Below are 14,403 nucleotides of genomic sequence, written 5' to 3'. Positions count from 1 at the left end.
GGGGGCCTGGTAGGCAGGGGTCCTGGTAGGCAGGGGTCCTGGTAGACTGGGGTCCTGGTAGGCAGGGGGCCTGGTAGGCAGGGGGCCTGGTAGGCAGGGGGCCTGGTAGGCAGGGGGCCTGGTAGGCAGGGGTCCTGGTAGACTGGGGTCCTGGTAGGCAGGGGGCCTGGTAGACTGGGGTCCTGGTAGGCAGGGGTCCTGGTAGGCAGGGGTCCTGGTAGGCAGGGGGCCTGGTAGGCAGGGGGCCTGGGAATGGGAGGGCACAGGGCGTGGGATACAGAGGTGGCTTTCCATGTCTTTTATTTATTATTCCTGAGAAGCTGGGACCCTATCCCATGAAAGTCCAAGCCCCTAGGACAGGACCTGCTTTTGGAGTGAGGATGACCAAGTGTGCGGAGTCCAATCCTGAGACAGGACAAACAGGAGAAGGTTCCTTAGTGTTTGGGTCTTTCGTCTGCGACAGAAGGGCAATCCCTGCCTCCTGGGAAAATGCTAAGGAAGACATGACATTACAGGGAAGGGCAGCCTGATGCTTCAGCTACTCCCTGATCCTCTGGGCAGGGGTGATGCCTGTAGTGGCCGATGGCAAATCCGGCAACCTAAGGCTGAGTGTCAGTCTAGCATCCGTTTTGAGATGAACGTAAGAAATCCTACTTCAGGTAGAGGCGTTCATCACTTTCCTTCCTGCACCAGGACACAGCTCATCTCCTGCCCCCTGAGCTCACCCCTCCAAGGGCCCATGTCTATTTACCAAGTCTTTGAAAGCCGAACTGCCCAAAGCCTTGGCCCTTGACAGAGCCTTGGTAGACGAAGGTGCCTCCAGAGGACTCTGAGGAAACCTGTAACAGCAGAAGTGGGCAGGAGGAGAGAGACGGGGAGAGTGTGGGGGGAGGGAGATGGGGACAGAGGAGGAAGGAGGGAGGGAGGGAGAGAGAAAGGGGGGCAAGGCATGTTAGAACAATCTGGAACTCCTGCCAGACCAGAAGGACACCTACTAGATGTGAGGTGTGAGGTGTGAGGTGTGTGTGTGTGTGTGTGTGTGTGTGTGTGTGTGTGTAGGAGTGTGGGTTTTTTCTCTTTTCTTTTTCTGGATTTTTGAGGTGAGACCTCAAGTAACCTAGGCAGGTCTCAAACTTCTATATATTGCCAAAGATGGCCGCAAACTGCCGCTCCTTCTGTCTACAACTCCCCACTGCTGGGAGCTGAGGTGCAAAGGTCCATGTCCTTTGGCTTCTGCTGCTCACACTGCTCCATGATTCAGTTCCCATTTGTGGGATGTCATAGTGATGCCCTCAGCTTGATCGTTAGTAGGCTTTGGGCACATGGAGTCGTAGGAGTAAACTGTGATAAGAACTGATGTGTGGACTGCCAACAAAATTGCGAGGGAGATAAGCCCAGCAGAGTTAACACATTCTGGAGAGTTTCTGGCCATTCCAGAGGATGATGGTTTCTGAGGTGGTGGCTGGGACATAACGCATCAGCATCCCCCTGCACCTGACCCTTATGATGTTCTAACAGTTGGCCTGTCCTCTTAGCAGCTGGAGTGTTTTAAGGATGCTGCAGGTGTAACCCCCAAACCCATGCTCCAGTTCCAGGGGTACCCTTTGTCTAGTGTTTTCATGCATTCCCTCAGACAGATCCTGGGCTGGCTGAAGAAGGGATTCCAATGGTTGCCAGCTGCTTCTGAACCCACAGTTTTATCCTTCTCCTCCCTTGGCCTGCACTCCCCACTCCAGGTCCCATCTTTGACCCTCCTCTATGTACATCTGCAGATCCTCCTGGCCTGGTTGAACCACTTGTTCCTTCTCTCCCCCTGGCACTTTCAATCAGTTATTCATTCTCAGCTTTTGGACTGCTGTTAATACTAGCACAGGATCCCCAAGGGATCCACAGACATCCTGGGCACATCGGGGAACTGCCTGCAGGCTCCATCCCCAGAGAAGCCATGTAGCTTCTCCTTGTGGGTCTACCAACTAGAATCTCTCAGCCACAGCACTCCACCAGCTAGCTCTGTCCTCAGCTTTGCTACCCCAGCCCATTAGAACATTTGTTCTTTCCCCATTCTGTCTTCCCTCTAGGGGTCAAAGACAGTGATGTCGGGGCTGTGATAGGTGATTCTAGGCCCAGCGCTCCTTCGTGAAGTCAGAAGGGACCTGCACATGACCGTCACTAAGGACTGGTTTCTACTTTGTGAATACTCTGCAATGTATATATTTCCCACCAAGGCATTCAAGAGCTCCCTGCCTCTCTCTTCTGTATCCTGGGCTCCCATGCTGTGCTGAGTAACCTACAGTCCACGTCTCAAACTTGAGCACATATCCCAGGGAGTCACTGGGGATTCACTTTCTCCCAGCCCACACCCATGACACCATGACCTTCACTCTCATACTCCCGAGCCCTGCTTCCTGCTTCCTGTTCTGATTACAGAGCCCACACATTCCTCTCAGACATGGTGGCCTTCTACTCTGAGTCTTCAAGCCTCTTTGATCCCCACTTTTCCCAGTCCATCAGCTGACCAGGACTCCCTAGTTCCTAGTCCTGGCCTTAAGACTCCTTGGTTTCCAGGCGACCTCAGCAGTTTCCACACCCACTGTCCTTTCTCTGCAAGCAATCTGGGAACAAGGGTGGGGTGCAAGGCCCGGTGAAGAGCAAATTGCCTCACTTACATGGCCATCTAACGCCCAGTGGTCGTCTTTGAACTTGTTCACAAAGCTCTCCACAGGCCCCGTGACCTGGTAGACCTGAAGCAGGAGGCGGAAATCTTCCTTTTTATAATTCCCTAGAGAAAGAAAGTAGGGTATATTTGAAACTCTATGAAAGTTCTCAAAATCCACATCTGGGGTGTTGTGGGCATGACTGTCTGTGTGACACTTGCGTGTTAGTGCATGTGCTTGTATGTGGTTGAACATGAGTGTGTGCAGGAATGTGAAGGTGCATGCTCCTAACTGAATAGCCAAAGACTGTGATTCTGTTTTTATATGTTTAAACAAAAGTATGATTTTGGTGGGACTGGTAAAGCAGCTTAGGAAAGGCACTTGGGGCTAGGCTTAATGATGGAGCTCCATTCCTAAGATCTACATGGCAGAAGGGGAGAACCTCCTGCAGGCAGCTGCCTGCTAATGTCCACACACATGATGTTGTGTGGCATGTGTACATGCACATAAACAAACACATACATACATACATGCATACATATATGCATATATACAATTTAAAGGTTTTAAAAAGGAATATGATCTTATATATTTGATCTAACCACCAATGCATAGGAAGGTTTGCTTGCAAGTCCATGAGCAGAGAACACCATATACGCATGGGAGTGTGTCTCTTTTATTAGAACAAATGAGTGAAAAAGACTGTGTGTATGGGGGGCATGATCATACATGGGCTGTGTGTATGCAAATTAATTAATTAATTAGTTAATTAACTCATTCATCAATTCATCTGTCTAGTCAAGAAAACACTTGTTTTCTGATTATACAAAAGTTGAGACCTGAACAAACTTTAAAAAGGGATGCTTGAAGATAAAAGAGATCTCTTCTGGTCTTACTGGTTACTATGGTAACTTACAATGGTGTCCACAAATACACACGATTTTAAAGTGCCCATCAAAAGGAAATTGCTTCTGTGAATGCTTTTGTGGAATGCATTTTCTTTCCTATGAATATAGTTTTTATTACTTTAAAACTTGGAGGTACAATGTATTCTGATGGGTATATTCACTCCTAAACTGGCATTTATCTTAAGGTTTCATTTACCATTATTAAAGTGTGTGTGTGTATGTGTGTGTGTGTGTGTGTGTGTGCAGATATGTGCAGGTGTCTGTGAAGGCCAGAAGGAGCTGCCTTCATGTGTGTGTGTGTGTGTGTGTGTGTGCACATATGTGCAGGTGTTTGTGAAGGCCAGAAGGAGCTGTCTTCATGTGGGTGCTAAAAACCAAACTTGGGTCTTCCTCAAGAGTAGCGAGTGCTCTTAACCACAAAGCCATTTCCTCAGCCCTCAAATTGGTATATATATTTTTTTAATCCTGGAGATGGGACTGTCACCCCTGTGCCTGCCCTGCTCTCAGAGACATGGTTGACTCCTTACCTGCCAAATGCAGTTCCACCCCACTATGGTCGATCATGGTGGCGTTGACCTTGCTGTTGGCTACCTGGAAGCCGGTGACTCTAAGCATGGCTGGCTGCTTCTTCCCCTGGTATTCATAGGCCCCTTTCCACAAGGAATTCTTGGCAAAAACATCCCCTGGAACTGGAAGGATCGAGAACATGTGAGTTAGACTTTGGTTGGGACAGCCAGGGACAGACAGCCTGATGACTGATTATAGATGAAGACTCTGGCTAATGTAGGGGTGAGGTAAGGCATTCTGGTGACTGTATAGTCTTCCTGTGTCTTAGAGGACCGGTGGAAGGAATGGAAACTGTCAATGGAAGGGACACCTGTATGCCCACCTTCATGGCAAATACAGCAGTCAAATTATGACAACTGCAATGTCCATGGGTGGATGGATAAAGAAAATGGACTAAACTATGAAATACCATTCACCCTTAATAAAGGAAAATTCTTTCCTTTGCCACAACATGGATGGACTTGGGGGACATGATGTTACATGAAATAAGCCAGAGATAGGAAGGTTATTGTGGAGTATCACTTACAGACCAAGCTAAAATGTCAAACTTTAGAAGCAGGGCATAGAGAGAAGTGGGATTGGGGGTCAAAGGGGACAGAGTTCCAGCAGGGCCCAGTGTCCTGACCATGGTTAATAATGATAATGTTGTATATTTTAAACACGCCCAGTTGTTGATCTACTGCCCATGGTTAATAATAATATACTATATATTTTAAAGATGCTTAAAAAGTATATATTAAATGTTCTAAGTGAGGTGATGTGCATTAATTGGCTTTGTGTTACAAATACATGCAAAATGTAACTTCATATTATGCTTCATAAACATGTATCTAAGAATGAAATGTAAATATATTTGCTTACACGTGGATAATAGCTGATAAATCCATGATAACTAAGATACCTCTCAGAACCACAGAGGTTAGATATAGAGAAGGGACAAGAACTCAGGGAGTGGGGGTCAGATAGAGCTCCTTAGGGAAAAAAACTAGAATAGGTAGTTATGGATGGGAGTTGGAATGGGAGGATCAAGTGGGTGACAGAAGAGGGGATGAGGGAGAAAATACGGGGAGAGACAGCTAAAATTAAGGGCTATTTGAGTGGTACTGTGGAAACCTAATACAGTGGAAACTTTCCAAACTACATTCATATATGAAAGCAATCTAAATGAGTTCTCCCAATAATGGGGGAAGGGCCCCAACTGGCCATCTCTTGTCACCAAATGAAGCTTCCAATACCGGGAGTTATCAGCCAAAGGGGTCTCATTGGAATCCTCAAATAACCCAAGCTGTTGCCAAGACTGAAGGTTGCGTTCCACAAACCAATGGCAAAGTATCATTGCTGAAGAGAACACCTACACAACTCCCTGAACATAGAATAGTCAAGCTGGTGCCTACGTAGAACCATCATCCCTGTGTGCTGGCTTCATCAAGTACCAGTGACCAGCTTCCTCACTTATGGGCTGCAGTTCTATTCTGTAAGTCGGAGCCATGCCACCTCACTCATTATGGTCACTCTCGGTCTTAAATGCTACAATGTTTAAGTGCTCCAATACTCCAAATCAAGTATACAATGTGAGTGTACAGAAGCTCCTTGTACCATTCAAGTGCGGCTACCAAACCATTCATCTTTGTAGCAACTTTCTTAGGCAGTGGTTCTCAACCTGTGGGTTAGGACCCCTTTGGGGGCTGCATATCAGATATTTACACTACCATTCACAACAGTAGCAAGACTACAGTTACGAAGTAGCAATGAGATGATCTTATGGTTGGAGGTCATCACAACATGAGGAACTGAAACTGAGGAAGGTTGAGAACCACTGTCCTAAGGCAAGATTTTCCCTCCCTATTTAACCTAATAACACAATTTAATTGACATGAGCTCAATTGTTAACAGATATACCTGGTCAGGGACCAAAATGGCCTGTGAACCAAATCTATAGAACTTTAACATACACGCCAAGGTACACTCCTGTTTGGATCTGGAAGGTTCCCCCAGAAGCCCACTATTAAAGCGTAGTTTCCAGCTTGGTACTCTTGGGAGGTGGGAGGTGGAGGGTGGGTGGTCGAAGCTTTAGGAGGTGAGGCAGGAGGTTTTAGGTCAGTAGGGCGCGCCCCTGAAGGGAACTGTGGGGCCCCAGCCACCTTATCTTCCCCTTTCTCTCTCACACAGCTGTGAGGCGAGTGGGATTTCTCCACAATATGCTCCCACCATGACATTTGCTACCCTACCAGCCTCAAAGCCAACCAGTCCTGGATTAACCACCAGAACCGTGAATTAAAATAAACATTTTGTCTTCATAGTTAGATGGACATAGTCTTTGTCACAGCCGTGGAAATCTAACAATCACGGTAACAAAAATAGAAGGTCCAACCTAGGAATCAGTTTGTAATAATTTGAATAATTTGCATTGGCCAAACTGCAATGTGGTTCTGCGTCCAGTTCTGGAGGCGAAATTCTTTTTTTTTTTTCGAGACAGGGTTTCTCTGTGTAGCCCTGGCTGTCCTGGAACTCACTCTGTAGACCAGGCTGGCCTCGAACTCAGAAAACCACCTGCCTCTGCCTCCCAAGTGCTGGGATTAAAGGTGTGCGCCATCACCGCCCGGCTGGACGTGACATTCTTAAAGACACAGTGCCTACCTTGAAGAGGTCCCTGTGACCAGGGAGCTCCGCGAGAAGGACCAGAGTCTCTGGGTTTGTGTGCACACACTGGTGGGTGCTGTGCCAGGAAGGGCTGCACTACCCAGTGATCCCAGAGCTCAGGTCCCCAGTCACTTTTCTAAGGGCCTGGGCTTTCTCTTTTGATGAAGCTTCTCGTTAAGGTTCGCTTCCTCTCAGAGTCTTAGGAGTTGTCGGGGGAACTGCCTTGGTGTCTGTGGAGGGTCTCCATTCCTTCCCACTGGGCGTGGGACCCGTGTGCCTGAAACTGGCTAACGGAATGGGAATGGGCAGAGGCAGCACCAGTTCTGTGAGCCAGCAATCTGGACTCTGCTTACCTGAGGCCTGGGTGAGCAGAGGCTCCCGGGCAGTGTTGATGGGTCTCCCGCTGGGCCGGGCCTCTGCTGGGAAAGGCAAGGGGAGGAAATAGGGTCAGCCTCTGGTTCCCACTGTGGAGGGAAGCTGATGACAGCTGCTTGGCTGAAGTTAGGTGTACATGCACGTGACCCATCCTTTCATCCTCTCCTACCAGGACAGTGATGTTACGCACTCATCTCAGAAAGGCACGGTGCACAGGCAAACGAGGGAATCAGACACATCAGTCACTTTTACTGGCGTGTCAGACGAAGCACACAGATGTGCATGTTTATGTGGTTCTTTGTTACTGTATTAAATAAGAACAGCAGAATCTGGCATGATCTTGAAACAGTTAAGGACAACTCAAAATAGAATTATCATTGGGTCCTGCAATCTCACTCCTGGGTGTATCCCAAAGGAACTGAATCCACCATGCTGGCGATGAGCCTCACGCTTGGGTTCTCTGCAGCACTGTTTTCAGTGTCCAAGATACACAGTCAACCTCTCTGTACATGGCTTGTGTGGACGTAAAACACACACTCCATGTACCATGCACACACCACACATTGTGTACCACACCTATCACACACCATGAACCACATACACACACCACACACCATGGAGACACACACACACACACACCACATATACACCATACCATACACATCTCATACCACAGTTTACACATATCCACGCACATGCCACATGTGTACAATACCATATACCACAATTCCACACCACATACTACACACGCACATATCCCATACCATATACTTCATACATACTATAACATACACCCCAGACACACAGACATACATATCACACATGCACACATACACATCTCACACTGCATATCATACATATACTCCCCCTCACACACATCGTATACCCCAACACCATATATTTCACACACATACCTCATACCATATGTAACTCACGCTGTCGCACCATGTATCACACACACACACCATACTATATAGCTCCATATCATCTCTTTCTCTTTCTTTCTCACACACACAACCCACACCATATACCTCACACATAAATCAAATACCCTTTCCCCACACACACTTCATAATAAACACATACACACACACTAGATATTTCACATATATGTACCGTATCCCCTCAACACATCACATACCCCTTCCATAAACACATACCATGCCATATGCCACACATGACATTCCCGAGGCGGTCCTCCCTGGCTCCTGCCCTCCCCTTCAGTGGCCTTCCCCCTCATCCCCAGCATTCAGCCCATCTCTTGGCTCCTCTTGGCTCCTCATCTGTTGCTACACTGCTCAGGTTACGATGATCAGTGTCTCTTTCAAGCATTCATTATTTCTATGTCTTCCACATATGGTGGTGACATGTTAACGCGACAACGTATTTTAAAATACCGACTGTGTCGGGAAAGTAGAGGCTGCAGAGAGTGACATCAGGGTGAATGTATGGAAGAAGACAGTTGGCAGAGAAGGACTAGAATCCTTTCCCTGCCTGGGCTTCACATACCCGAAAGAGCATGGTGAGGAAGAGCCTTGCTTCACTATCAACATGGGAGAGGCCAGTGCTGTGTAAATGACCTATGCAGGGCCACGGTGCTGCTGGCCAGGGCTCTGGGACTTTTCTCTCAGCTCTCTCGCCCATTCCTACCCTGGCTACACTTTCACTTTCTCAGAATATCCTTATTCCCATTTTCTCCCACCCTCCGTCATGGGCCTGGAGACTCTGGTAAGTGTCCCTGGGAGGACATATCATGCCTGTAACATGATAATGTGCCTTGTTGGGAACTCCTTTAGGACAGGCAAGCATGCCATGCCCAGGATAGGCCTGGCAGGGTGACAGTAAGACTAACAGGGGGAGAGGATAAAGTTAGGTGCTCTTCGGGCCTGCTAGGAGGAACTGGGTGGGATGGTGTGTGCTTGTTTAAGTGAAAGGGATGGTGTGTGTTTGCTTAAATGAAGGCAGGCGGTGGGGTTGACATGAGCTTGTGAGAGCTGTTCTGAAGTGGTCTTCTGCCTCGGCCGCACTTCAGTTGGAAGCTTTACCCTCCTCCTGGCCCTCTTCAGTGCCTGCCAACCCCTTTCTCCTCGGCTTCTGCCCTAGAAAGGGCTCACTCACCCAGGCAGATGGGCGGTTTGCCTGTCCAGCTGCCGTCGGCTTTACAGGTACGGTGCTCAGAGCCACCCCTGAGGGAGAAGCCCTCCTGGCAGGAGTAGATGAGTGTGTAACCCATGGATGGAAGGTCCAGGGCCCCGACATTGGCATGTGTGGGCGTCTCTGGTTGCTTGCAGTGGTGGGCTGGGTGACGAGAGCAAAGACAATGTTAGGCCTGAGAAGTCCGGGATTTGAAGATACAGCAGACACATTTGAGGGGCCTCTCCTCCATCCCCTGTCCCTCTGTAGAACCTGTTCCTTTCATTCTCTGCCCTTTCATACCTGACTCCCCCTCCTTCACTTCTTTTCCAGCCCACACTCAAGGGCTTTAGGAATATTTTAGCATGATGGCTTAGCCAGTCACCAGGAACCTCAATGTGCAACACCAAGCAAATGACTCTAATGGCTACAATGTTTCCATGCCCCTGCCCCTCCATAGTTCTTAGTTCTCAATGGCTCTGGATCACTTATTCTTTGCTAAGGTCTAGGGATGACTGTCAAACTCCAGAAAGGCTTTTGTGTAGAAACATCTGTGATGTCCCAAGAGGCAAGTACTATAGAGAGATCAGCATTGGTCCTGATGGGAACACATCCCGCCAGCCACTCCATCCTGGGGCAGTGGATGAAGTGTGGGGTCAGGTGGGGTGGCACTCACGGACACAGTCAGGTGGGGTTCCACTCCAGGTCAGGTTGGGAAGGCAGGTCCTGGTGGTGGATCCCTGAAGCAGGTAACCTTTCTGACAACGGAATAGCACCGTGCTCCCAACCTGCCACAAGGACAGAAGTGTCCCATGTCACCTTCCACCTAGCAGTGTCCCACAGTCACATACTTCCCAGGGGAGAACTCCAACTCAGGCTGTGGCCTCTGTTGGTACCATGAAGCTTCTCTGCCTGGCTGAGTCCTATTGGTCCTTTGGAACCAACTCAAAGTATGCCTTGTGACCAGATCAGTGCCCTTAGGGGCGTGTCACACTGTTAGGGTGAGCATTTCCTCCTTGAATGGAGCACCGAACCACAGTCTCCCTGAGCATAAAGAGGGGACAGCTGCTGTGCCAGAATGACACTGGAAATCTGTGACATTCAAATGTGATGGTGGAGTTGAAACATTTTAAAAAACATGAAGAACTTTCTTCTTATAAAACTATATTCTAAGAGTTGGAGACCTGTCTCCTTTCCAGATGTGGAGTATCTGTGCTTTGGAAACTGTCAGGCAGAACTGCTGCCCTCTCTTGTTTGGCTGTGTCCTCATCTCTATCCTCCAAGAGTCACTGGCTTCTTCTGTCCATTTGGCTTAATGGACAGGTCAGTTTCCCACAATGCAATTCAGACTGTAACATCTCCCAGCTCCAACGTTCATGGGTCCTTATATTAACAAAGTCAGATTCAGAGTCAAGGCAGTGCTCTTCATTATACCGGTTTCCTTCACACCCAACCTGTTCTCTCAGCCCTCCTCATTTGGTTCTACAAATTGGGTACCTTTCTCTGCCTAGTTGGCCAAATCAAACCCCTGAAGCTAAGTCTGATTCCACCCTTGGCCCCCAATCCTACCATGGGGCCTCTTGGCTCTAGGGAAGCGCAAGGTGAGCACAATGCATCCTGAAGGCTCCGCTCCCCCACAATGCTGCCCCTGTCTCTGCACCCAGTCATGACAGCAAGGGTCTCCTCCACTGAATCCTTTGTACTTCTGTTCTGAACCACTGTGTTTTCTGTCCTTGACTCAGCAGCCCGAGTGGCATTTGAAATAGTGGCTGAGAGTCACTGCCTTCAAGGGCAGAATAAGACCCAGAATATGCACGTTGGCCTCATCCTGCAGGATGCCCATGCCTTTGTCTTTGCAAAAGTTATGATGCAACGTGGAGCCACCACACAGCCTGCGGGCTGGATCACTGGGCCCAGGTGGCTCATCTGTTACCTCCCTCCCCGTTCCACTCCTCGGCTCTTCTCTGGTAACTGCTATCTTGAATTTGTGTTTTTAATTTCTTTGCCTTGCAAAAAAAATTCTATCATACATACTATATGCATGTCGAAATACGTGAAAGTGTTTTTACTGTTTTAATATTCATAGCATCTTTATCCTTCAATAGCATGTTTCTAAGATCCACTCATGTCATGTAGACCAGGGGTTCATTCATATTCTTGGCTGTGTAATAATCCATTCTGAGAGTACAGCACACTTGGGTTGCTTGGTGACAGGTACAGAGTGTTTCTGGGGTATGTTTCTGTGAGCAGAACTTCTGAGCCATAGAGTGTGTGTGGTGTGTGTGTATGTATATATGTATACATATACATATATACACATATATAGATCACATGCATGTATATACATACACACATACATATGTCTATATGTACATATATGTATGTATATATCTCATGTGCATATACATGCACATGTATACACACATATATGTATATATATATATACATATATATGTATAAATGTATGTATGTGTGTGTGTGTGTGTGTGTGTGTGTGTATACAAGTTGACCAGGTCCCAGCCTATCATTCCAGGTTAGTTTAGCCGCCATCTTGGGCTCCAGTTTACTGTCCTGACCTGAGTGTACCCTGTCCTCACTGCTTCTCTCACTCTGTTCAGTGTCACCCAGGCTACCCAGGGCTCATTCTGAGGTAAATGTGCAAGACCTATCTGCAGATGGGAGACCTCGGGCTGCTGCCTCACACCCAGCCCTGGCTGGCTTCCACTGCCCCAGTGAGCCCTGTCTGTGGCTAGAGTGTGGGCACCTTGCTTATTTTGGTATTTTTGGTTTTCACAAAAATCCTGGTCCAAACTCTGGGGTTCTCGGAAACTGTTCATGGCTCTACCCACTGCCACATTCCATGTCAGCCTGGCCAATGGATGCCAGCACCTTCCATTTCTGAAGGATGCTCCATGGGACACTTCCTCTCCCTGTGCTGCTCCTGGGGCATCTGGTGCTGACAGTGACAGGGGAAGGCAGAAGATGGGAAGTCTGGCTTGAGCTCATTACCTGGTAGCCTTGGGAGCTGTTCTGTATTCCGAACTGCGGCATCCCGGGATCTGCACATGTGGTCAGCGTGGGATCTGGATGACCAGAACACAGAAGCAGATCACAGGGTCACTGGCACATTCACTGCCCACCTCCTTCTGAGCTGGAGGCCAAGGGAAGCAACACAGCTGTCTCCTGACCCCGCCTTCTGAGCTTTCCACTTATCTCAGAGGGCCAAGCAGACATTGCATTCCCTAGTAAATTAGCTCTCACTGTCCCACATCCTGTCCCAAGCAGCACAGAGAAGGACCCTGCCTCCACATGTGAGACCACCAAGACGGGGAAGCAGACCCTTCACTCACCCCCATCCCAGCTGCCCCCAGCCAGGCTGCTGCCTCAGCCCCTCTCACCTATGCAGCTGGGTTGTGTGCCGCTCCACGTCCCGTCTGACTGGCAAAACCTCCGTGGGGAGCCCACCAGCACCAGAGGAGCATGGCAGGAGAAGGACACAGATGACCTGTAGGAGAAACCGCGGTCCTCTCTCCTCCCTTGAGGAGGGACCCCTGGGTCTCCGCAGAACACGGCTGGGAAGACGAGAGACAAAGGTTGGTCCAAGATGCTTTCTAGAACCTAGTTTTCTTCACCCCCCTTTCTAGCCTTTTCTTTTCTTTCTTTCTGTTTTATTTTTCTGTTTTCCTCTGGGTTCACTTGAACCCTGCAACTGGGGCCATGCCTGGGTCGATGCTTTTACTCAGGTGAGAGGACCTGAGTTTTGTTTCCAGTAACCAGGTCAGATGGTTCACAGCCACTGGCAACTCCTGCTCCAAGGGGTCCAGTGTCCTCTTCTAGCCTCTATTGGTACCTGCTCTTATGCATAAATGCACATGCACACACACAGGCACACGCGTGCACACACACACACACATACACACAAGCTCGAGTGCACACACACACACATACACACACACACACCCCTTTATAAAAATGTTTTAAAAGCCATTAAAAATGACAGTGCATAGATCAGTATGTATTGAATTGTCAGACACAGTGCTTGGAAAGCTCTTGGTGGCTTGTCAACAAATACAGGTCATGAAATAATGTGTCAAGATCCAATACCATTTAAAAGAACTTGAGCATATATCATTACAACTATGGTTATGTCTGGGAAATTTTATTTTGCCTTCATGTTTAACAGTACAATCTCTCTCTCTTTGTGTGTGTGTGCGCATGTGTACATGTGCTTTCATGCCTTCAGGTGTGTGCATGTGGAAGCCAGAGGACAACCTCAGTTGTTATTCTTTAGTACTGTCCACATTATTTTTTGATACAGGGTCTTTCATTGACCTGGAGCTTGCTGAGTATGCTAAGCTGGCTGGCTGGGAAGCAGAGAGGTTCTGTCTGTCTGTCTGTCTGTCTGTCTCTGCTTCCCCAATAGTGAAATTACAACTGTTTGGGGCCACATTCAACCTTTTGTTAAAAATGTGGGTTCTCGGGGATGAGGCTTTTTGGGGGATGAAGCAGAGGGGCTCTGTCTGTCTGTCTGTCTGTCTCTGTCTTCCCAGTAGTGAAATTACAACTGTATGCTGCCACATTCAACCTTTTGTTAAAAATGTGGGTTCTGGAGGGTGAGGATCCCAGGCTTTTCTTGGCAACTGCATTGCTAACTGGGTCATCTCCCCAGCTACTGTACATTCTTGTTTGTTTTGCTTTGTTTTTGCAATGACCACAATTCACTGTTGCTTTGTGTGTGCTGGGGATGGAACCCAGGATGTCATCCACACTATGCATGCATTCACTGCTGAGCTACACCCTCAGCCTTCGTAATGGTTATATACATGGGCAAGGCAGATCTTTGTTTCAGGAGGAAAAGCAAACTTGAGTCCAGACACTCGGAGGTTGTGAGCTGGCACGTGTCCCCCTGGTGTGGTGAGAATGCCAGAGGTGCTGACCATCAGCCAAGTCCCGTTTATTTCCCTCCCTCTGAGCTACTAATCCTAAACATGGTGGAAATTCCCAAAGTGAAGCAGAGCTTCTCAGGTAGCTAGTGGCCAGAGCATGTAGATTGTTTCTGAGGGATAACGGTAGGAAGAAAACCAGTAAACCCCACTGTTGTGTGCAGCATGAAAATGGAGTGAACT

General features: G+C 48.3%; 1 protein-coding gene across 8 annotated transcripts in view; it reads right to left on the bottom strand.

The window, feature by feature from the left end:
* Positions 1-14,403, bottom strand: part of Csmd2 (CUB and Sushi multiple domains 2) — a 582,522-nt gene that overhangs the window by 5,285 nt on the left and 562,834 nt on the right. For 7 of the 8 annotated variants that reach the window (XM_031378716.1, XM_031378719.1, XM_031378718.1 and 4 more), the window contains 8 exons: positions 12,676-12,849; positions 12,287-12,360; positions 9,954-10,065; positions 9,263-9,442; positions 7,123-7,188; positions 4,090-4,251; positions 2,667-2,779; positions 752-839 (listed from right to left, as the gene is read on the bottom strand). In XM_031378716.1, the coding sequence (XP_031234576.1) occupies positions 752-839; positions 2,667-2,779; positions 4,090-4,251; positions 7,123-7,188; positions 9,263-9,442; positions 9,954-10,065; positions 12,287-12,360; positions 12,676-12,849 (969 nt within the window). The remainder of the gene's footprint in view (positions 1-751; positions 840-2,666; positions 2,780-4,089; positions 4,252-7,122; positions 7,189-9,262; positions 9,443-9,953; positions 10,066-12,286; positions 12,361-12,675; positions 12,850-14,403) is intronic. The other variant, XM_031378717.1, reaches the window with a different exon arrangement.

This window comes from Mastomys coucha, unplaced genomic scaffold (assembly GCF_008632895.1).
Source record: "Mastomys coucha isolate ucsf_1 unplaced genomic scaffold, UCSF_Mcou_1 pScaffold18, whole genome shotgun sequence".
Classification (NCBI taxonomy): domain Eukaryota; kingdom Metazoa; phylum Chordata; class Mammalia; order Rodentia; family Muridae; genus Mastomys; species Mastomys coucha.
Note: the sequence above shows the minus strand (reverse complement) of the source record. Positions and strands in the feature narration are given on the sequence as shown.